Here is a 26021-nt window from a genome sequence, read left to right on the forward strand (position 1 = left end):
GTGTTAAAAAGTGTACATTTCAGTAAAGTCTTAGCCTAGGATCGTGCTGTGTTTTTGCAGTCTGTTAACTTTTTTTCACTAGGACGGGGACGTGGTTTCATGTTAGCTACCCTATTAGTCCGATTTATCATGTGTTATTTTTGCGCAAAAAAAAATATGCAAAAGTACTCCAAAACCTAAGCTGGCCTAGTTTTATAGCCACACTGTTTTCACCGAAAATTGTACAAGCTCCATCAAGGCCTTTGTGCCTACTGATAAATCTTGCACACGGCCTGGTTTTTTTTTCCAAAGCACAGAAGAAATGTGTAAACACAAAAAAATGTATGTTCCAAACTACTGACACTGTTAGATAGTTGTTAGGTCAAGCAGACACATGGGACTTTTCATATATTCAGCTGTGCTTCCAGAACATAGAAAAATACTTTTATTATATAGTAGACAGAGCCAAAGAGGCTTTCCTGAGCTCCTGAAATGCAGCAAACTGTAACGTGTCCTTACTCCCCCCTTCCATACCTGAGCCTGCTTGAGACTCAGCTTCCAGGTGTCTATTAAGCATAGCGTGGGAAAAGAGGAGGTAGTGTGATGCGGTGCGTATGAAACTGGCCTCTATACTATAGAATAAAAAGATTGTTCTACATCCTGGAAGCACAGATGTCAGCAGTTTGGAAGTTGATTTTACAGCTGACAGATTCCCGTGTGGGTGAAATAAGTTATTTAATCCAGTTGTAATTGCTTATGTCTTCATAGCCTGATGCACCCACATCCCCCTCTTCACAATACAGTCGGAGCAAAGCACTGCGGAAGAAGCAGTAAGTAGAATGAGCTATTATAAAAAAAATATTTTTTCTATTATAAATTATACATCAGTTTTGTTTTTACCAACAATTCCTTAAAATCTTTGGGTCTTTCTTCACCATAAGGAAAAAAAACACAGATGTTCTTTTTCATTTATTCTGCTGGTTTATCACCTAAATTGTTAATTTACCCGCTGAAGTGTTATCATACAGCTCTGTAAGGCTGGTTCACACTTTGTATATTTCAGTCAGTATTGCAACCAAAACCAGGAGTGGATTAAAAACACAGAAAAGGCTCTGTTCACACAATGTTGAAATTGAGTGGATGGCCGCCATTTAATGGCAAATATTTGCTGTTATTTATATTGAAATAATGGCAGTTATTTACAGTTTTATATGGTGGCCATCACTCAATTTTAACATTGTGTGAACAGATCCTTTCTGTGTTTTTAATCCACTCCTGGTTTTGGTTGCAATACTGACTGAAATATACTGACTGAAATATACGTTAGTGTGAACCCAGCCTTAACATGTAAATTTGTCACATCAAATAAAGCGGACAGTCGCTGTGAAATTGGGCATCAAGGACCACAACATGTGACCACAGCCTTCCCTGTCCAATATTTTCACTCATCGACAGTCTAGTCCGATTCTATATGCCGTTGTTCTGGTCACCATGGCCAGTATGTGTCTTGTCTAAATAAATGTTCATATATTTAAATGCATTGATTCAGATTGTGCCCTGTAGTGGATGGTTTTTAATGTAAACTCTTTTATTTAGTTAGTAAATATTTTATATTTGTAACAAATAAGGTGGAATCAGATCTAGCTGCTCCTGTGGAGGCCAAGACTGAGGAGGCGCAGCCTCTGCCTGATGTTTCTGCTGAGGACACTAAAGCTGATGAGCAAAATGAATTAGCAGAGAAGATAATGGTGAGTCAGAAGAATCAGCATCAGCCAAACATCAGCTCATTTATTCCATCTCATTACATTCCAGTCATCCATCCATGGCTTCACCAGAACCAGAACTTACAGTTGTTTCTAAATCTTTTAAATGTGTTCTGTACCATTTAAAAATCATTTGCTTATTTGATTCAGATAGCCCATCTAACATAAGTCTCCTCTATTATGACCATGTAGCTGTAACAGTATACGGTATAGGTTGTTACTATGAGGAAAGAAGCTATCATAGCATATAGGGGATTATCATGCGGCAGCATGTAGCTGTTACTGTATAAGGTTGTTGTTACTGTCACTGCATGGGCTGTGACTGACACTATACAGTATATTGCATCTCTTTGCTGACAAAGTTACTATGGGAAACCCATATAACTGTGTGGGCTGTGGATGCTGAAGAGGATAATGGCAGGGGGACACTGAGGGACACAGGGCACTGGGAGGACACTGAGCATTACTCTGCCATCATCCTCTCCAGCAGCCACAGCCCGCACAGCTCTGGGATTCGGGTCGTGACATCACCATGTTATCTAGGAAGTGAAGCCTTGATGCAGTAGTAAGTGCAGGGAAAAAAGTACTTTATAAGCATTTCCTGTAATAAGTGTATATAAGGGGGCAATACAATACTTTAATAAAGTAGGTGGTATTTTTGCTGTGAGTGAGTGTAAAGATTGTACTTGCACAAAATTTGGTGCGGCTGTCACTGCGTTGGTGTTCTCTGCATCGTAGGAATAGGTGCTAAAAAAAAAAAATCCTCAGAAATGCATGGCTTAGCGTGCTTGACATCTAAAGGCTTTGAAAACTCCAAATATTCTGTGTCTATGAGGTGGATTTTAACCAGTTGCATATCCTATTGCTCAAGGTCTCTTGACATTTGTTAGCATGTAGAGGACACATCTATGTTTTCAGTTCTAACAGGGCTGACTGACTAGAATAAAAACCCCCAAGTTACTATTAACAGCATCCTTATATATTTCTCCACAACCTTGCCAAATATTGTGACCAAATTATGATGGACAAATTAGAAGACCAAAGGTGAATAATAAATAATACAAAAATAACGAATAAAACAAATAATTCTTGGGAAAATATCGGAATCACAGCAAAAATGCAGCATTAGGCTATGTTCACACTACGTAAAATAACGGCCGTTATTTTGAGGCCAAAACAATGGTCGTAGAATAACGAACGTACAGGCTAGTCGTGAAACTATGGCCGTTGTTTAATTTTGATTCCTAGCATGTTTTTAATCGGGCTGAAACATGTAATTTAATTGAAACACTGCGACTAGCCGAATAAACCACTCAGTAAATTTTTTGCATTAAAATCAAGTTGAATTTGGGCGAAGTAAATTTTAAGTGTGCGGCCGCATTGAAATTCACGGCCGTAGTCTTATATGCTGTGTGCATTGTACGACCGTAGTTCGTACGAATTGCTATATCGTCCCATCCTCAAAACAACGGCCGTAGTTTTGCAGTGAAAACTACGGCCGTTGTTTTACGTAGTGTGAACATAGCCTCAATGCGAAATAAGTGCCATGTGTGCCTAAGGCTACAACCACACAAGGTCTTTTTTGTCCCTTTGACAGACTTTGGCTATGTTCACACAACGTCTTTTGAGCTCCGTTTGAAATTACGTCCTTTATTTTGAGTCTAAAATAACGTTATTTAGCTGCCTGGCTTTCCCTTAGTGCAATGACGGCTGTTGGTACATTATTCTAGTTTGGGATTACTAATTGGCCTTTGGGTGTGGCTTAACTGAAAAGTCCATTGAATTTAATAGTAAAAACGGAGAAAGAACGGTGGAAGAAGAAAAACTGTGTGTGAACAACTAATAAAAAACGTCCGCTGTTTGCAAAAGACGTCTGAAAATAGTGATCATGTTCATTTTTTTGCCGTCCACGGTAAAAACGCCCATTATTCAATGGATTGTGTGCATTGGACTTCCGTCTTCCCATTGACTTCAATGCATTGCCATAGCAGTTAGTTAAATCGCGGCAAAAACAGATGTTTTTTTAAATATGAAAATCTGCCTTCTTTTTAATATTTTTGACGTTGTGTGAACATAGCCGTTTTTGGACATTTCGTGGCCAAACAACATCTGTTATTTTACAACAATGCCTGTTGTTACACAAATAAAAGCCGTCGTTTTAAAATAAAATGGATAAAACGGTCATCAAGCAGTCAGAAAAGGTTTTCTATGTATAATATGCTGTTACTGGCTGATCTCTGGGGATGGGGGCTTCATTATGGTTTATAACACGTCTCTGTCGATTGACTCCCATTTATTTTAGCTGTCAGATAAAAAAAATAAACAACTTATAATAAAATACACAACAAATTTCAATAAAATGATTATGTATTACACACTATTTGTATTTGATATGTATATAAGTGGGAATGAGCCCATATGTGTGTGACTCAATAGGTGATTATTGGTCTGGACACTGAAAACACTTCTGTTACATAGTCAAAATAATTTTATTTCTGCTGTCTGAAAACTGTGCCAAATGCCACTAATAGTAATGATACAGACAGCATGCATGCTTAATTAATGAATAAAGAAAACAACTACATATCTAGTGCTATAATGAATATTCATCCCTGGGCTTATCCAGGCCCAAGAGTTTACCCTTAATAGCCTGTGCTGGAACATAGTATAATAGAACCAAGTAAAACACTACCTGATGCTGGCAAAGCCTTCTTCTGTGCTTCTGTTATACTACTAGCATGAAGTTTGTAACCATGGTAAAGGAAAATGAGTGAGTGATTTATGTGGATTATGCTGCGTTTACACGTAACGATTATCCTGCAAATTTGCGTGATAACGATCGAATTAGAACGATAATCGTACGTGTAAACGCAGCGAACAATCAAACGATGAACGAGAAATCGCTGCCGCTCTGATCGCCGCCGCCGCTCTGATCTCCGCCGCCGCTTCGATCGCCACCCCCCCGCCGCTCCGATCGCCACAACGCACCATTAGTCTTATTTAGAAGACACCTAGTGGGCAGAAACAATTATAACACATAAAAAAAGATAAAATGAAGGTAATTCTTTTCTATACATTCTACCAACTCTTTATTCTATTGGGTCAGTTTAAAATGTTTCCATTCATTTGTCACTCCATTAATTCATAGCCATTCATACATTTACATATACCTCACCCTATTGATGGTCACACCTGACATGGTTGTTACACTGTTTCCTTCCTGTGAAGGAATCTACTGAATCTGAAGCTATCAAGACAGCTGATGAAGCTGACACAGAGGGCAGCAAGGTAGGTGTCTGCCCTGTAAACAGGGAATCCTATTGGGTTCATAGTCATTACTTTGTTTTTTTCCCCCCTCCTTCATTTGAACCTGTGTCTGTAAACACAGCATGTATTATTATTCTATACACGTAACAAGGTATAAGTAAGCTTTATTCTTTAAATATTACTATTGTTTGTAAATTTGACCTCTTGTTATTTATTCGTCCCTTCATTCATAATCATTGTTACATTTGCCCATTCCCTGTTATACTCTATTGATGGTCACACCTGACATGGTTGTTACACTGTTTCCTTCCTGTGAAGGAAGCTATTGAATCTGAAGATATCAAGACAGCTGATGAAGCTGACACAGAGGGCAGCAAGGTAGGTGTCTGCCCTGTAAAAAGAGAATCCTGTTGGATTCATATTCCTTACATTTGTTTCAAATGTAAGAAGTGTCTCCTGCCTTTTTAGCTGTTAAGTTCAACCCAGCATGTGTACAGTCCTTTATGAATTATTAAGGTATGGAAACATCTTGCAATAAGCATTGAGTAGATTTAAGGTGTTATGGTAATACAGACTATACAAGCACACAATGCAGTAATAAAATATCCATTATTGCCCCCCAAGATTTTTACATTACTGAAAATTATATCGGGTGAGAATCCTCCTTATTTTATTCTGTTCATGCAGCCAGGGATCTATGTAGGCATCATGCACACAGCAAAATCACGTTCATGGAGACTGTACAAGGGTCCTACTACAGAGCTGTTTGGTCCTTTATGACGTCTTTGTTTAGCAGTATTTCATGTTGATATTTTCCCTAGAAGCAATGCCTCTGTCAAAACATACATCTCAAAGAAACATCGCCATACAAAATTTAACAATGGTATAAAAAATTGACTTTATTGTATGAGTTTCCGATGTACACAAATATAATAGAGACAATGCAAACTACCTCTAGATGAGTGTATGCAAATTATGTACTACTGTATCATAAATAGTGCTACAATAAATATGTTATACACTATAAGGCTATGTTCACACTACGTAAGTCTCCGGACGTAGCGCGTTCCGTGAATAAGCGTCCGGAGACTTACGTAGTTTGCGTACAATGGAAAGTATACGATGTACGGCTGCACAGTTCACACTACGTACGAACTTACACCCGGATCGTACGCGGCGCCGTAAAAAATGAATCAGACCATTGTGCCGTAACTTACGCCCGTAGTGTAACATACGGTCCCGTACGTAGTGGTGATTTCTTCATTTTGCAAGCTTTTTGTGCCGATCCAAAAGGTTCTGTGGGGTGTCCGGGCCTAGGCGAAGATTTCCAAGTAAAAGACCGCTGTCAGATCGCTACATAGGGCGCTCGGGAAGTGTAAGTAGACTACGGGCGTAAGTTCGCGCTCCGTACGTAGCCGGCCGCAAGTAGCGTAAATCCCCGGCCGGAGTTTACCGCGTATATATGTCCGGCCTCGAAAATATGCGGCCAGACATATACGCAGTGTGAACATAGCCTAAGGCTGCATTCACACTACGTATATTTCAGTCAGTATATTTCAGTCAGTATTGCAACCAAAACCAGGAGTGGATTAAAAACACAGAAAGGATCTGTTCACACAATGTTGAAATTGAGTAGATGGCTGCCATTTAATGGCAAATATTTGCTGTTATTTTAGAAGAACAGCTGTTATATTGAAATAATGGCAGTTATTTACTGTTATATGGCGGCCATCCACTCAATTTCAACATTGTGTGAACAGATCCTTTCTGTGTTTTTAATCCACTCCTGGTTTTGGTTACAATACTGACTGAAATATACGTAATGTGAACACAGCCTAACAATTACAATACTATTGCTAATATAAATGGAGAGACGCAATACATAAACAATAAATGTAAATGTACCAATAATGGAGCAACCACGCTTGGAGCAATGGATCACTCCAAAATGTCTATTGCACAGTCCCCCCCAAACCTAGAACGAAATAAAGTGCAAGTGCCGCATACTCCCTACACCTACTCACCCTACACTTGTTTCACATACTGTTTTGTCAAGGGTCAGTGGTTTACTGTATATAGTACAGTAGATCTTCATACATGTGCTGTATTACAGAGTTGTGAAACAACTATTTGCATGAAGCCTTAACCCTTTAAGGACCGTGCTAACTTTCGTTTTTGCGTTTTCGTTTTTTCCTCCATGTGCTTAAAAGGCCATAGCACTTGCATTTTACACCTACAGACCCACATGACCCTTATTTTTTGCGTCACTAATTGTACTTTGCAATGACAGGCTGAATTTTTCCATAAAATATGCTGCGAAACCAGAAAAATTATATGCGCAGTGAAATTGAAAAAAACCCGCAATTATTTTTCTTTGGGGGGGCTTCATTTTTACGCCGTGTGTCCTATGGTAAAAACTTAGTTGTTATATTTGTTCCTCAAGTCATTACGATTAAAACGATATGTAACATGTATAACTTTTTTTTTATCTGATGGCCTGTAAAAAAATTAAAACCATTGTTAACAAATATACGTTCCTTAAAATCGCTCTATTCCCAGGCTTATAGCGCTTTTATCCTTTGATCTATGGGGCTGTGTCAGGTGTCATTTTTTGTGCCATGATGTGTTCTTTCTATCGGTACCTTGATTGCGCATATGCAACTTTTTGATCGCTTTATATTACATTTTTTCTGGATTTGATGCGACCAAAAATGCGCAATTTTGCACTTTGGAATTTTTTTGCGCTTACACCGTTTACCGTGCGAGATCAGGAATGTGATTAATTAATTAGTTCGGGCGATTACGCACACGGCGATAGCAAATATGTTTATTTATTTATTTATTTTTATTTGTAAAATGGGAAAAGGGGGGTGATTCAGACTTTTATTAGTGGAGGGGATTTTTTATTAATAAAAACACTTTTTTTAACTTTCCCTTACAGTAATATGAAGCCCCCTGGGGGACTTCTATATACACAGAACTGATCTCCCATTGAGATCAATCCTGTGTATATAATAGAGCAATGATCCATCAGATCGGTGCTCTATTATAATGGTCTGCTGCAGACCATCTGAATAGATTGCCGAGCCGGGATCAGCGTCATTCCGACGCTGAGCCCCGGCTGGCTCATTAGAACGGATCTCCCCTCCGCGATCGCATTGCGGGGGGGAGATCCCCCACTGGACACCAGGGAGAGGGGGCACAGCTGCTATTCAAATGCGGCTGTCAGGTTTGACAGCGGCATTTGAATAGTTAATTAGCCGGCCGCGGCGATCGGCCGCGCCGGCTAATACACGCGGTCCCTGGCTGCACTTAGCAACCGGGGACCGCGCGCTGCAGAGAGGGCTCACGCCGGGAGCCCTCTCTGTTTACTCTTAACGGCTGCATGACGGGTATACCCGTCATGCGTCGTTAAGAGGTTAAAGGGAAACTTCTAACTTGCTGTTACAGTCCTGTAGGGCAGAAGATGGCAGAAGGTAATTTTCTTACATTCATCAGCGCCATTTTCCTGCAATTCTCAGTTATATTAATATGTGAAGATGGTGGTTTGGTGCACTTGGGGCAGTACTACAACCCTTGTATTACAAATCCACCTGCCCCTCTTCATGAATATTCAGGCAGTGGGTGCTGTAGTGACATCACTCAGGCACTCATCACTGCAGAACACTAGATTCATGAAGGGGGTTGGGCAAATGGATGGATCAGAACACAAAGATCTGTGGCCCCGCCCCTAGTGCACTGTACCATCTATTTAACATATTACTAAAATGGAGGATTGCAGGAAAACAGCGCTGAGGATGAAAGTTGGAAAAATACCTTCTTTTTCAGCATCTCCTGCTACATGGGAACCAGGAGGTCACAGGCTAGTTTCCTGTAAAGATGATCCGTGGTCAGTCCAAAAAGAAAATATTTTATACAAAGCCGCGGATGCCCTCTTCACTGGACTGTCATTTAGACAGGATCATTAAACAATTAAAGAAAGCTTCACACTATCCGTAGTTTTTCAGATCCGCAATCCATTCCACAATTAGGAGATGTCGTAGTGTTGACAGTAATTGCAGAACAATTAGCCGATAGAAGTCTATGAGATCTGCTTTTTATGGCCACGCATGTTACATCCATAACAAACTCAAATTACCAATCACCTTCCCATTTTTGTAAATGCACAAAAAAATATGGATTGCAGGTTGCGGATTGTGGACATAATATATGGTCCTGCAAAATCACTGAATGTGAGTCTTTTTGTAATAAAGTTCCTTCCTATCTGACAAATCAATGAAAAAGTACTGATAGTCCTAGCTTTAGCTTTAGTGGCTTATAGTAGTGATTACATTGTTTTACTAAAGGAATTGCTTATTGCAAGGTAGTTTAAGTTTAGTGATTTCCTTGTGCTAATTATCATTCATGTTATTTTTTTTTTTTTTGTGACTGTTCTATGGTTAATGCATTTTCCAACTGTATTGCAAAGCAAAAACACATAAAAAAAATACCCATCAGTAATGCCATGTATGAACACAGCGGAAATCAGGCCATCCTTGTAATGGAGCGACATGATCCCTATAATAGAGATACATAAAAGATAAGATACATTTATTATGTTATAGCACATTTCTTGCTGAATAAAGGTTGCAAATTTTGGTTGCATCCTAAGGGCGACAGAATTCTGCAGACCTCGTCTCTCCATGTCTCTCCTCTCAAACAATTGACATGTCAATTCTTTGAGCAGAAAGGCACGGAGAGCGGAGGCGCGATTCCTCCCATAGACAGACTGTATGACACTGAGGCTGGCTGGATTCCGCAGGGGAGAGTTCCACCACTTTTACTCCATGTGAACTGGCCCTTAGGCTATGTTCCCACAACGGGAGTTTAGTTCAAAATTGCAGCTGTCTATCGATAATGATGGCAAATAAAGTTCATGATCATTATTTGCAGCCATCACTATTAATAGACAGCCGTCATTTCGCAGTAAAGTTCCACCGTCAGGACATAGCCTTTTAGTGCAAAAGTGCTGTTCCTCTTTATAAATTTGTCCCATTCCATTGCACTTACAGTTAATCCTGATGTATGTATTGAATTGTATGCATTCTTATCTATGTACTGGATTTATTTGAATGTGTCAGGTCAGAGGTCATCTGTCATAAAAATAGAATCTTGACCTTTTTTTTTTTTTTTTAAACTTGATACAAATTGTTTAGTCAAACTAGTATTTCAGCTTGTGGGCATAAACATAACATGAAAACACAACCACATATATGTTGTATGTTAGCTTTCTGGGGAGTACGTACAATGGCATTAAAGTGTGATTGGTGAAGTCAGTCATAGTAGAAGGCAGATGATAATACCAATAAAAAGTTCATAAGGATCAAATTTCAATACTCAAGGAGGATATGCAGAACTTTAGCATATTTGCATACTACATACATCTACTGTTTCATTTATATTTTAGGCAGAACCTGAGAGTACAGAAGAGGAGCTCGTCGAACCAACTCCAAGTGCTGCCGAAGAAGGGAAAGAAGCTGAGATAGATACTGATGTGCCTCAGGTAACAACTTATAGTTAAGGTATAGTTAAGCTTTATCTTCTGTTTAGGGGTATGTTCACACAATGCCTATCCACTGTGGATTTCCGGTAGCAGATGGGCTGCTGATGTACAACACATTTTAAAGGGGTATTCTAGAGAGCATTTATGTATTTGTATATTTATTTCTTACATAGAAACATAGAAGATTGTCAGCAGAAGACCACTGGGTCATCTAGGCTGCCCTTTTAGTATTTCCTTTCTTGTTATCTTAGGATAGATATATGTTTATCCCAGCAATGTTTACATTCTGTTATACAATTGTGCTCAGGCAGATGCTAAACTGGTAAAAATGCTATATTTATGTGCCAAATTGAACCTGATAAGAAATCCAGATAGATTTTCATGTGTGCATAGGGCCTAAATCTGGTGTAGGGTATGGTGGCGGAAATTTAACTAAGAAAGGCTTGGAGCACGGGAAATGTCTTTTTTTTATGTGAAAAGCGTCCGACAGACGCTATTAGTGATGTTGATGACATTATTAACATCCGTCATCCGTCATTTTTCACATAAAAAAGACATTGTGGGAACATAGCCTCTGTAAACACATCTGGACATATGAAAGGTACCATGTGTTTTATGGCTATGTTCCCACCCGTGCCTCTTGACAAAGGCACCAATTGTGCCGAAACATGTTTAGGGGGCAAGCTGAGATTTTAAATAGCAATGACACTAGCTAATTGCTACTGACTTAGGCTGCAGCTGAGTTGTTCATATTACTATATATAATACGAACCTGAATTTAGTTAACAGTACTGTACGTAGTTGTCCACTAGATGGCAGTGTTGTTGTGGTTTTAAATGTGTGTTTTCTAATACTTTATAGAATTATTATTAAAAGTATTTTTGATATTCACCTAGGTATTGCTAAATTTAGGGTATTTTGGGCTACCCCTTGGACAGCTCTTGGTAAATTAAGTGGTTTAGGGATAAAGCACCTGTCTAGAGACCAGCAACAGTTTATTCTTTGGTTCGATTCTCCTATTGGAAATGAAATATTGATATTTATTTTTTATGTTTTCCTCATTATTGTATCAAGAGCAAAGCATTCCCAATCAGGTCCAAATTAGCTTATTTTTTTATACAATGATAGGAAAACAAAAATTGTATTAAAAAAATGAATTTTAAAACTAATTTTGACTTGATTGGGAATTACTTGCACTTTTAGGCTAGGTTCAGACTATGTAACTGTGCGGCTGTATTTGCGGCTGTAAATGTGCGGCGGTATTTTTGGTGGTTCATGCGTACGCTGGAAAGTATATGATATACGGCTGCACAGTGCACACTATGTATGAATCTACGGCCCTATCGTAAACGAACCCGTAAAAAATGAACAAGACCATTGTTTGCGGCTGGAAATGCGGCCGTGGATTGACAGGCGGTCCGTATGGAGTACTTCAAAAATAGCCAGCAATGATGCCGAATGCCGATGCCTCTAATAGTTAATATATTAAAGGACAACTCCCGCGGGACCCCAAAAAAAAAAAAACACAGACACACACAGACACCATACTCACCATCTCTCCGGTGACGATCGCCACTCGATTCGCCCGCCGTCCGCCTCTCCGTCGCCGCCGTCCGCCATCCAGCGATGTCTCCAACTTCCGGGTCCAGGGGATGGAAAAGGCTGCCAGTGCGCTTGCGCACCGGCAGCCTTTTCATTGGCTGGAGCGCATCACATGGCTTCCAGCAAGCTCAGCCAATCAGGGCTGAGCAAGCTGGAAGCCATGTGATGCGCTCCAGCCAATGAAAAGGCTGCTGGTGCGCATGTGCACCAGCAGCCTTTTCATCCCCATTCACTTTGCATGAAGACGCCGAGGAGGAAGAAGACCCGGACCGCCCCTCGGCTCTGACGTCGTCGTCACCAGATGCCGCCCCGGAGAAGAGGACCGTGACGATCGTAATAGGTAATGTATACATTCCTTAACTTCCGGGGTGGGGGGGTCGGGGGTCCGAAAGTGGGGGAAGGGGGCCAGGCCGGGTATTTAACCACATTACAAAGTTATATAACTTTGTAATGTGTGTTAAATGAGCAAAAAAAATTTTTTGTGGGAGTTGTCCTTTAAATTAATAAAACACATTTTCTTTGTAATAAAGTCCCTTTCGTTGTTCAATAATTTAATTCTAACGAATCCATCATTTTGCAATTAAATATACTGTTAAAATAAATATATATAAATAAATGTATATTTATATATATATTTATTTTTTGACAGTATATTTAATTGCACAATGATGGATTCATTAGAATTAAATTATTGAACAACGAAACTGATTTTATTTCAACAAAAATGTGTTTTATTAATTAAATATTAATTAGTACAGGAAGCTCCAGTAAGCCGTTAATTCATATTGCCGGCAAAAGAGCTTTCTGTACTAATCATCACTTTACTTTAATTAAAACATCAAATGTTTCTTCTAATTATGTTATCACAATAGCATTATTAGAAGAAACATTTAGAATTGTATGTGCGCTCAGATGATTGGCTGATCGGCTGAGCGCACATATAAAGAGTCGGTCCGCAGTACAGTCACTTCATTGTGCTGCGGACCAGCAAAGAGACAACATCGGGGTGAGTATAGAGCTCTCCCCACCCCCTCCCCAGCACTGCACCCCTCCCAGCAAGGAAGGGGGGTCACTTAACCCCTTCCTTGCTGGGATGGGTGCAGTCTGACATCAGTCTGGCCCCCAAGGGGTTAAGGGGGATGCAATACATCCTCCCTTAACCCCTTGGGGGCCAGACTGTAAGCAGCGATCTGTAAAGATGCTGCATACTGTAAGGAGCACAACACCGCTCACAATGATGGGTGTTGTGCTCCTGTTTGTGTGTTTTTTGTGTGTTTCTCCCTTTTTGTTTTTCAGATATCGGTATCCTGGGGATTACGTCGGATTCCGTGGACTACGTCGATGACCAGCGGTTGTTTGTTGTTTTTTTTAATAAAATGGTCAATGAGGGGTGTGGGGGTGTTTTTATTTGAATAAAAAAATTTTTTTAACTTGTGTCTTGTCTTTATTTCTTTACTTTATAGACTTAGTAGTGGAAGCCGTCTAATAGACGGAATCCATTACTAAGTCGGGGCCTAGTGTTAGCCGGTATAAAATGGCTAACACTAACCCCCTATTATTACCCCAGTACCCAATGCCACCAGGGGTACTGGGAAGAGCCGGGTGCCAGTGGTCCCGGAGCGTCAAAATTGGCGCTCCTGGACCGGGCGGCAGCAGGCTGGTAAGATTTAGGCTGGGGAGGGCCGAAACCAATGGCTCTTCCCACCCTGGTGTTACCAGGCTGCTGTCGTTTGGTTTTTAACCCGGCTGGTTATAAAAAAAAACAGCGTTTTTTTAAATTATTTATTTATTTTAAAAAAATGCATAGGGTCCCCCCTATTTTTATAACCAGCCGGGTTAAAAACCAACGACAGCAGCCTGGTAACACCAGGGTGGGAAGAGCCATTGGTTTAGGCCCTCCCCAGCCTAAATCTTACCAGCCTGCTGCCGCCCGGTCCAGGAGCGCCAATTTTGACGCTCCGGGACCACTGGCACCCGGCTCTTCCCAGTACCCCTGGTGGCATTGGGTACTGGGGTAATAATGGGGGGTTAGTGTTAGCCATTTTATACCGGCTAACACTAGGCCCCGACTTAGTAGTGGAAGCCGTCTAATAGACGGAATCCATTACTAAGTCTATAAAGTAAAGAAATAAAGACAAGACACAAGTTAAAAAATTTTTTTATTCAAATAAAAACACCCCCACACCCCTCATTGACCATTTTATTAAAAAAAAACAACAAACAACCGCTGGTCATCGACGTAGTCCACGGAATCCGACGTAATCCCCAGGATACCGATATCTGAAAAACACAAAGGGAGAAACACACAAAAAACACACAAACAGGAGCACAACACCCATCATTGTGAGCGGTGTTGTGCTCCTTACAGTATGCAGCATCTTTACAGATCGCTGCTTACAGTCTGGCCCCCAAGGGGTTAAGGGAGGATGTATTGCATCCCCCTTAACCCCTTGGGGGCCAGACTGATGTCAGACTGCACCCATCCCAGCAAGGAAGGGGTTAAGTGACCCCCCTTCCTTGCTGGGAGGGGTGCAGTGCTGGGGAGGAGGTGGGGAGAGCTCTATACTCACCCCGATGTTGTCTCTTTGCTGGTCCGCAGCACAATGAAGTCACTGTACTGCGGACCGACTCTTTATATGTGCGCTCAGCCGATCAGCCAATCAGCTGAGCGCACATATAATTCTAAATGTTTCTTCTAATAATGCTATTGTGATAACATAATTAGAAGAAACATTTGATGTTTTAATTAAAGTAAAGTGATGATTAGTACAGAAAGCTCTTTTGCCGGCAATATGAATTAACGGCTTACTGGAGCTTCCTGTACTAATTAATATTTAATTAATAAAACACATTTTTGTTGAAATAAAATCAGTTTCGTTGTTCAATAATTTAATTCTAATGAATCCATCATTGTGCAATTAAATATACTGTCAAAAAATAAATATATATATATATATAAATATACATTTATTTATATATATATATATATATTTATTTTAACAGTATATTTAATTGCAAAATGATGGATTTGTTAGAATTAAATTATTGAACAACGAAAGGGACTTTATTACAAAGAAAATGTGTTTTATTAATTCAATATATTAACCATGAGAGGCATCGGCATACTGCAGAGGATCGCAAACCCCGGTAATAGCAATTCATGTAAACTGTTTCCCTGCTTTCCCAGATGCATTCCAGAGGTGTTTGCATCACTTTCTTAAGATTTTATTTGTTATTTTTAGTTGAATCAGATTTCCAAGTAAATGACCGTATGTTTTCAGCATGTCTATTTTTTCCCACGGCCGTAGTTTCATCCGCACATTTACAGCCGCATAAAAAATACAGCCGCACACAAACATAGTGTGAACATAGCCTTAAAAATGATACAATGATGAGAAAAAATAAATAGCTATATTTCATTTCCATCAGGGGAATCAAACCAAGAAAAGAACTGTTGCTGGTCTCTAAACAGATGATTTACCTTTAGAACGGTCCAACACAGGCTAGGAGATTAAACTATATACAGTATGATTGCAGATCAGTCCTCTGTTTGCAGATACTGATTGACAGCGTGAGTGAGCAGAAGGCAGTATTGATTATTCATGAAAAGAAGGAACAAATAAGCAGTGTTTAGGCATGCTAGAGTGAGGCAAAATTGTTGAGCCACAACTCTTCTTTGACTCTTCACTACAGTAGGAAACCCCATAATCCATTCCACGGACAAATTACCAAAAGGTACCATGCTCACTAGGGGCCTGCCAACAACAGCACATTCTCAGCACCTCTGGTAAGGCCCAGATGCTGACAGATTTCTTTTAAACAGAGATGATTTCTTCAAAAACAGTACCTTTTAAGTGAATGTAGCCAAGTTGTAATACCACACACACACACACACACACAAACTTAACAAAATTAGTTTTTCCATTCTTGGATAATCCATGTAATTGAAGCAAGCAGGCACTACAACAACCAGTAATCAAAGAAAATTTGTTGGAGTCCTGGACACTACTTTGTGAGAGTCAGGAGTTGCATGGCTGGTCCACAGTGAACACATATAGTATACTTCACATTTCCTACTATTTTAAATAGTTTTAGATAAGGGGAATGATTTTAATGTATATGTCTCTGATGTCTCAACAGGACATTACCTGCATACCATCTGTTGTAATAGAACCAGCATCAAATCATGAAGATGAAGGAGAATATGAAGTGAAATCTCCTGTAGAAGCTAAAGATGAATCTGATGCCATCCCTGATGTATCTAGTGGGCAAGCTGAGGGCACCACCAGTGAAAGTAACAATCTCCCCACATCTGAGGGCACTACATCTCAGGAGATACTTACTGGTTTCTTGTATAAGGTTAGGTTATCAGTTTAACCTTTTACAGTCTGTAGCCCATTTTCCATCAATATATGCACCCCTCTCATGTACTCTGTGAATAGAATAGCTAGGTTGTACAAACTACCATGTGAGCCCCAGGGCACAGATATGAGGGGCCGCTGATAAGCCTTTGACTTTACCCAGAAAGAAACAAGATAGGAAGATGAAACTTTACATTTATTCCACATACTCTCCACTAACGTTAACAAACTTCTTACATCGGTATTCCAAGTTCTGTAAGCCTTGCAAAAAGAAGGATTTTGGTTGTGCCTCAAACCAGTCATCTGTAGCAGACATGGCATCAGAAATGGTGTGAAATTTGGTACCCTTGAAGTGTTTCTTCCGGTTTGGAAACAGATGATAGTTAGAGGGAGCTAGATCTGGTAAATAAGGTGGGTGGTCAACCAGCTGGAAGCCTAGCTCCACCAGTTTTGTTGCAGTCACTTGTGCAGTGTGAGCGGAGGTGTTGGCTTGCAGGAAAAAGATTCCTTTGGACAGCTAGCGGCTTCTTTTGGCCTTTAGTTGGTCCAAAAGTTCATTGTAATACCTTCCATTGATGGTGGAACCATTTTGAAGGTAGTCAACTAGCAACATACCCTTCTTATCCCAGAACGTAGACACCATCACCTTAGTGGCTAATTTTTGCACCCTGAACTTCTTTGGACCAGGAGAACCACTGTGCCTCCACTCTTTTGACTGCTCCTTGGTTTCAGGGTCATACACATAAATCAAGGACTCATCTAAATTTTAATGTAAAGTGTTAATCGATAACGCTACACCCCATAAACCAATGCCAATGCAAGTCAAATAAAAGTGCAAGTGCAGGGAATATATGTGGAAGGAAATACATATATAATACAGACAGGATGGTGGTCACATGGTGGGCCAGGCCAGGACAGAACATCCCACGTGTTTCGTCACTCAGACTTTATCAGGGATGCATCCCTAAATGAAGTCTGAGTGATGTAACACATGGGTTGTTCTGTCCTGGGGCTACCAAAAACCCCTGTGTCGCACTGGTTGTATCGACACCATAATTTATACAAGTGAATGCGGTCAAATTGCGGCTTACAAGCAGCCAGGATGGATTTTTGCAGGGTTTCAGTTGCTTGTGAGTCTCAACATTACCCAAATTATTGAGTAAAAGTCGCACAACCGAATATCACTGTGTAGCCCCCAGGCTTAATTTTGTATAGCATAGTAACTATAATACTAAATCCTAATATAATTTTATTGTATGTTTCCAGGCTGAAGTGCTGCATGATTTTGAGGCAGCGAATGATGATGAACTTAACCTCACGAGAGGTGATATTGTTCTGGTTATTAGCTCTGTAGCAACAGCTGATCAGGTAATTCTTCTTAACTAAGTATCGATACCTTTCTTTGAATAACTATGGTATCCCTTAACTTCCTGACATTTTTATGATACAAGCACTATTATCATTTGAAGTATTGTTCATTAATGGGAAACTCTTACAAAAAGGGTTGTTGTTTTAAAGGCTTGCTTCACACTGCGTTAAAATTCTGGAGAAACCCCAATAAAAACACCAGTGGCCAGATGTTAGCTGGGAGTGCATGGAAATTTTTAATTTGTCTTACACACAGCGTTTTTTTTTTTTTTTGGGGGGGGGGGGCGTTTTTCTCTCCCCCTTGGCGTTTTTCAGGCTCTGTTGAAGTTTCATCAAAACGCAGCATACTGAGCGTTTTTTTTTTTTTTTTTTTTTTATAAAATGGTCAATGAGGGGTGGAAGTGTTTTTTTTTTTTTTTTTGTGGGGGGGGGCACTTTTCTCAATTGTGTTTTGTGTTTATTTTTTACAGGCTTAGTAGTGGAAGCTCTCTGATACACGGCATCCATTTTTTTAAGAAATAAAAAAAAATTATAAAAAAAAATGTCTAGGCTTCCCCCTATTTTCATAACCAGTCAGGTTGAAAAACTATACGGCAGCAGCCTAGTAGTACCGGGGTGGGGGGGGGCTAATAATACTGCCACTACCCAGTCCAGAAGTGCCACTTTTGATGTGCCGGGACTAGTGGTGCCCGGCTGTTCCCAGTACCCCTGGTACAGTAGGTACTGGGGTAATGGTGGGGGGTTAGTGTTAGCCATTTTATACTGGCTTATACTGTCTATCAGATGGCATCCACTAATAAGCCTATAAAAAAAAAACCCACACAAAACAGTTGAGAAAACTGTTTTATTAAAAAAAATAAACCCCCCACACCCCTCATTGACCATTTTATATAAAAAAAAAAAATAACAAAAAACACAGCCCTGGTCATGACGTAGCTTACCAATAACTGTAAAACACTAAAAAGGCAAGGAGCAGAACACTCATCATTTTTACATTATGCAAGATCTTGCCAGATGCTGCTTACAGTCTGGCACACAAGGGGTTAAGTGAGGATGCATAACATCCAGTCGTAACCCTTTGGGTGCCAGTCTGAACAATGTGGCCCCCTTCACTCAACCCCTTCCTTTTTGGAGTGGGTGCATTTTGGTTGTCATTTTGATCCGAACACGGGCTTCAGACGATCCGAAAAATTATTAACTAATTATGATATAAAAAATACCTTTTTATGGGTGGATGAAATCAATACTTACAGGACAACGCCGGCGGGATAGGGGAATAAAAAAAAACCCCACAAATACACACACACTTCATACTTACCATCCCTTCGGTGATGATCGCCGCTTGAATCTCCCGCCAGCCATGTCCTGTCACCTCCAGACGGTGTCTTCAGATTTCCCTCTTTTTCGGGTTCCAGTGAAGTGAATGGGAGAGAAAAGGCTGCCGGTGCACAGCCTTTTCACTGGCTGGGGCGCATTACATGGCTTCCAGCAAGCTCAGCCAGTCAGGACTTAGCAAGCTGGAAGCCATGTGATGTGCTTAAGCCAATGAAGAGGCTGCCTTTTCCTCTCCCATTCACTTTACTAGAAGACACCAAGGAGGAAGAAGACCAGGACTGTCCCCAGCTCTAAAAAGATGGCACCTGGGAGAAGAGGACATAAACATTTATTGGCAATGTATATTTTATTTCACTTCCGGAGGGGGGGTTGAGGGGGGGGGGGCTGGGGAAACAGGGCCAGAAAACTTATTAACACACAAAAATAAGCTAAAAAAGGAAATTGTCAGAGTTGTCCTTTAATGTTACCTTATCATTGTACTATCTGGGAACCTGAAGGAACAATCTTTAGATCACTTACATAATGCCTTAGCATACATATAGTATCACAAAATCATTGTTGCTTGTCAGTTTTACAGACAGGCAGTATATTAGGTCACATCCATGGCTTAACCCTTTGCCGCAAAATGATGTTCCTGAAACGTCATGTAAAGCAGGTAGTTCCTACAACATGACATTCCAGGAACGTCATGCTTTCCCTGCCTCCCCCCGCTGTCCCTAATTACAATCGGGCATCGGGAGGATGCTGTGTCATACAGTCTCCTCCCGCTGCCCCTGCCCAGAGGGTAGCCGCGCTCCCCCTCGGGCAGTTAACCCCAACGGCACCGCGGTCCAGTGTCTAAGGGGCGTTCTTGCAGCTCAGAGGGAACTACCGTAGCAACCTAAGCTGCTATGATATAAGACGATCAGACCCCTGCACTGGGGCAGGGACCTGATCGTATGAATGAGCTGTCAGGTTCTGACAGCTCATTCATTCTTTAATACATTACAGCACAGATCATGTGCTGTAATATATTATAGAGGCACCTGAAAAAGTTAAAGTTCAAACACACCACACAAATACATAAATAAGTTAAAATCAATTAATTGATTGATTAATTAATTAAATACATATAAATAAATAAGTATACACATTCCCCATCCCCCTCTTTAAATGATTCTCAATGAATAAAATACACATATTTGGTTTCGCCGTGTCCGTAATGACCCCATCTATTAATACGTTACATTAATTATCACACCCGATTAACGCCGCAAAAAAAACCAACTAATCAAAATTACATTTTTTTTTGTTAATCACACCCCCTAAAAATATAGATAAAAGCTATCAAAACATCACATGTACCCAAGAGGTACCACTAAAAATGTCAGCTTATGCTGCAAAAAAAAGAAAGCCCTCACATAGCTCCATTGGTGAAAAAATTAAAATATTACTGCTCTTACAATATGCAAGACACAAATTGTTTTTATAGTATAAATGCCATAAACTATAACAAAAGCTATATAAAATTGATAGCGCTGTAATCATATCGACCTGACGAATAACGATAACGTCATATGTGATGTATAGTTAACTTTGTACAAAAAAAACTGAAATAAAAAGGCCCCAAAATTCACCGTCTCTGTCATGTCTGAGGCCTGTGGTTGAGTCAGGTGACGTACTTCAGCCACATATGGGGGATTTATAGAAACATTGGAATAAGGGGAATAAATAGTGAGTTGTATTTCTCAGTTAGTATTTGCTGTGTTAGAGGAAAAAAATAATTAAAATAGAATATTTGCCAAAAAAAAAAAAAAAAACATTTTAAATTTCTTCTCCAACTTGCTTAAATTTCTGAGAAGCACCTAAAGGGTTAATAAAGTTATGAAATGTAACTTAATACTTTGGGGGTGTAGTTTTTACAATGGAGGGATTTATGGGGGCAACTAACATACAGGCCCCACAAATCCCCTTCAGAACTGATCTGGTCCCTAATAAAATCAGAATTGAAATTTTCATGAAAATTTTAAAAATCGCTGCAAAATTTCGAAGTCCTCTAACATCCTAACAAGTAAAAAGACGTTCACCAAATGACGTCACCATGAAGTAGACATGTTGTAGATGTTGCATTAATAATTAGTTCATGTGGCATGACTATCTTTCTTAGGAAAAGAGAATTTTTAATATAAAGAAATGTCAATTTTTAAAATTTTTGTGCAAATGTGTGTGTGTGTGTGAGTGTATCAACCAAAGTATACCAAAAACATAAAGAGGAATATGTCACGAAAAAAACAATCTCAGAATAACCGCGACACCTAAAAGCAGAGTTCTCACTACATAAAGAGAGACAGGTCAGATTTGAAAAATTGGCCCAAGGCATTAAGGCCAAAACAGGCTGAAGAGCCAAGGGGTTAAAGAAAATATGTCATGGTATCTAATCTGCAGACCTTATGTTATACATATTTGTAGTAGACAGGAACCAATAGCAAAAATGTGGAACAATTGTTTTGACAGAAAAAATCCCCTCCCCCTGACAAACACCATAAAAGCTATGGTTGTTAATGACTGTGGCATCTAATGGGTTAAATGGCCACAATCAGACGCTTCTAACAAAACATCTTTTAAAAAAGTTCTATTTTGAGGACTGAAATACTGAAAGCAAGGATCACCTTTTAACTATGAACTTTATATTTTGCAGGAGGCTGGTTGGCTCACTGGGGTCAGGGAAGTGGACTGGGAGCAATACAAGGATGTGAAAACTTACAAGGGACTCTTTCCAGAAAACTTTACTCGCAAATTAGAGTAGTTGATGTAAGCAAAGATGTTGATGGACGTTTCATATTTGGGTTTATTGACCTTCTGAGACGACAGATACCTTTGAGGCTATAATGTTAACTGTTAAGGACTGGTGCCTGTCCCAGATACAGCCTGGGGAAACATATGAGAACAAACAAAATCAGCATGAAAGCCAGATGTAAGTTATATCCTACTAATGTGTAAATGGAGAAAAGTCGATGTTGTTCACTTGTATGCAACCACTGGTTTGTTTGTGCTTTGTCAGAATAAAGGTTAGGTGAACCTTTCCTAAATCCCATCTACTCTAAATTCTGAAAGATTTCATTATTTGGAAGATCCTTTTTATATCTGCATCTATTACACTGGGAGAGGTTGACACGGGATCCATTGGGCAGCTGATGGGCATCCATCTTATATTGCACTCTTATGGTCCTCAGAAATCCAAGGAAACTAGAACTGAACAGCTGAAGGGACACTATGTTGGAGATATCTCATGGTGGATACAAGCTTCTTTAATAATAAAGACCATGACTCACAAAGCTCATTCACCCACAGGAGACTTGTCATAATGCATTGTGCAGATCAAAAATAAAAAAAGGCTTTCACTTTAACATAGTACATGTTTAATATATTGTATATTGTTAAGTGGGACTAAGATGTACCCTATATCAGCATACAAACCTTAACTTCTGTGCACTGAGTCTATATTGTATTGGATTGCTGCATTGCAGATGATTTTGCTAGTAACTGTAAAGTAACAAGAGCAGAATGAACAATACCCTCACAGTTTTATGTCTTAATACCAAGGAACTGCTGCAAAACATATTTTTCAGTGTCCTTTCCAGACATATCTAATGCAGTTATGTATCATGTATGTTGTCCCTTACTGTAGTTACTTAAGTCTGTAGTATTAGTGACAAGTGCTTTGCTTTAAACTCTTTTTTGGCATTGTGGTGTTTACTAGTTTGATGCTATAAAGCACAACTAGCGTCCTTTGCCAAAGCATTCAACAATACGTCTTCGTAAATAATGTGAATTTTTCTTTATAGTACCGACAGAAAATGAAAGCAACATAAATGCACAGCTATTGGTCCTTTCTAGTTTACCAATATTAGAAGAATTTCTTCCGGAGAAAAGATATATTTTACCAGCTTACACTAAGTACGAGTACATTTCAAATATATGATGTATCCAGTATAAAAAACATCTGTATCTATTATGTTTCTTTTAATGTTGTGTCATCTCTAATAAACCTTTTGTTCAGCCACACACTATGACTAGTCCTATGTTATGGTATGTAGTCGTATGTTATAATGCTAGAGACTGACCAGAATACAACTCAGTCGTTTATAATGGTGATAATGTGGCAAGAATATTGCTGTTTTTTCCTATGTGTTGGGGGTTAGCAGGATTAGAAAAATAATTTTTTGCCCACTGATGGCCCCTAACTGAGTCAAAGGTTTAGCAGGGTGTTGCTGTTTATTCCTTTTCAAATGAATACAGTACCATACACAATACAGACCACCTCTTGCTTGGCCACCTCTTGCACAGCATTTCCTAAGTTGTAATGTCTCTTGTTGACATGATAGTAAGAAAATGGGGTAATTTTTTGTGTTTTACTAAACATGAAGCATACATATAACTTAAACGACCTGTAGCCAACCATATAAAAATGTTACTACCATTAAATGATTTAAAATGCCCACCTTTTTAAAATTTCTTGATATACCCTCCATTTCCCAAGATATATCGGAATATACACTCACCGGACACTTTATTAGGTACACCTGTCCAACTGCACGTTGCCACTTAATTTCTAATCAGCCAATCACATGGCGGCAACTCAGTGCATTTAGGCATGTAGACATGTCAAGACAATCTCCTGCAGTTCAAACCGAGCATCAGTATGGGGAAGAAAGGGGATTTGAGTGCCTTTGAACGTGGCATGGTTGTTGGTGCCAGAAGGGCTGGTCTGAGTATTTCAGAAACTGCTGATCTACTGGGATTTTCACGCACAACCATCTCTAGGGTTTACAGAGAATGGTCCGAAAAAGAAAAACCATCCAGTGAGCTGCAGTTCTGTGGGCGGAAATGCCTTGTTGATGCCAGAGGTCAGAGGAGAATGGGCAGACTGGTTCAAGCTGATAGAAAGGCAACAGTGACTCAAATAGCCAACCGTTACAACCAAGGTAGGCAGAAGAGCATCTCTGAACGCACAGTACCTCCAACTTTGAGGCAGATGGGCTGCAGCAGCAGAAGACCACACCGGGTGCCACTCCTTTCAGCTAAGAACAGGAAACTGAGGCTACAATTTGCACAAGCTCATCGAAATTGGACAGTTGAAGATTGGAAAAACGTTGCCTGGTCTGATGAGTCTCGATTTCTGCTGCGACATTCGGATGGTAGGGTCAGAATTTGGCGTCAACAACATGAAAGCATGGATCCATCCTGCCTTGTATCAACGGTTCAGGCTGGTGGTGGTGGTGTCATGGTGTGGGGAATATTTTCTTGGCACTCTTTGGGTTCCTTGGTACCAATTGAGCATTGTTGCAACGCCACAGCCTACCTGAGTATTGTTGCTGACCATGTCCATCCCTTTATGACCACAATGTACCCAACATCTGATGGCTACTTTCAGCAGGATAATGCGCCATGTCATAAAGCTAGAATCATCTCAGACTGGTTTCTTGAACATGACAATGAGTTCACTGTACTCAAATGGCCTCCACAGTCACCAGATCTCAATCCAATAGAGTATCTTTGGGATGTGGTGGAACGGGAGATTCGCATCATGGATGTGCAGCCGACAAATCTGCGGCAACTGTGTGATGCCATCATGTCAATATGGACCAAAATCTCTGAGGAATGCTTCCAGCACCTTGTTGAATCTATGCCACGAAGAATTGAGGCAGTTCTGAAGGCAAAAGGGGGTCCAACCCGTTACTAGCATGGTGTACCTAATAAAGTGGCCGGTGAGTGTAGTTTGTCTTACCATTCTGGTGAGTTTCATGCGCAAACCCTAAACTCACTTAAAGGGGTATTCCCATCAGTTAAAGGGGTATTCTTACCTGCTAATAAATCAGCTCAGCACCGCTGCGTCCATGCTTACAGGACCAGAGGTGCTGGGTTGAATCAGCTTGGCATCACTCTGTTTCCTTGTGAGCTTACACATGTCTCCAGGGTCAATCCAAGTCCTAAACACTTGTGTAAGCTCTGTGAGGGAGAGGGAATGAATAGTATACTTACTGCTCCTGGCACCCAAGTGAGGCACAGCCCAGCCACCACTCTCAGAGCAGAAATCAGTGGTCAGGAACCTAGGCAACAAGCTGTCAACAGTATGAAAGGAGAAACTACTAAAGAAAGCAAAAAAAAAATATTTTTTTAATAGCTTTCTTTTGTATTCCCTATCACCTAACAAAAGTGTAGGTGATGGAAATGCCCCTTCCGATTCACTTCCATTTAAAAATCTCAAGTCTTCCAGCACTTATCAGCTGCTGTAGGTCCTACAGGAAGTAGTGTTTTTTCCAGTCTGACAAGATGCTCTCTGCTGCCACCTCTGTCAGTGACAGGAACTAACAAAAAAACAAAAGGTGCAACACCAACCCACAGGTGCAATGGGCTTACCGTATATACTCCTCCCAGCGTACACACGGTAAACACCTGCTCCGTAGATATTAAAAATTAAAATATAATTTATTTTTATTTATTTTTTTTTAGAAAAGTGAGGATCTTAGCAAACTATTTGATCAAAAAGAGTGTACCATGTCGCCACGTTAAGGCGTCCTTGAGACATGGTCCCTACTCTAGCATTTTCACACTAGCAATGGCCTCTCATGGGCTAAATAAGCCTACAACTGGCCAGATAGGAGCCAAATGTTCTCTTTATATAGCACCCTTGGGACATGAGTGGAGTGCAGGCCAACAGAAGGTAGGCACACCCCCCACATTCAACAGAGAAAAAGGAAAATTTGGCCGCACATCTATGACTCTGTTCACACTGCAGGTTGCACGCTGCTTGTGGCTTAAGTA

General features: G+C 40.2%; 1 protein-coding gene across 1 annotated transcript; it reads left to right on the forward strand.

The window, feature by feature from the left end:
- Window positions 1-771: 771 nt before the first annotated feature.
- On the forward strand, window positions 772-22280 carry LOC138775288 (amphiphysin-like). The gene is made up of 8 exons (XM_069955888.1): window positions 772-809; window positions 1608-1727; window positions 4971-5030; window positions 5328-5387; window positions 10456-10551; window positions 16294-16512; window positions 17781-17882; window positions 21895-22280. The coding sequence occupies exons 2-8, from the start codon at window positions 1725-1727 to the stop codon at window positions 22000-22002; spliced, it is 648 nt and encodes a 215-aa protein (XP_069811989.1). The 5' UTR covers window positions 772-809; window positions 1608-1724; the 3' UTR covers window positions 22003-22280.
- The last annotated feature ends 3741 nt before the right edge of the window (window positions 22281-26021 follow it).

This window comes from Dendropsophus ebraccatus, unplaced genomic scaffold, assembly GCF_027789765.1.
Source record: "Dendropsophus ebraccatus isolate aDenEbr1 unplaced genomic scaffold, aDenEbr1.pat pat_scaffold_1471_ctg1, whole genome shotgun sequence".
Classification (NCBI taxonomy): domain Eukaryota; kingdom Metazoa; phylum Chordata; class Amphibia; order Anura; family Hylidae; genus Dendropsophus; species Dendropsophus ebraccatus.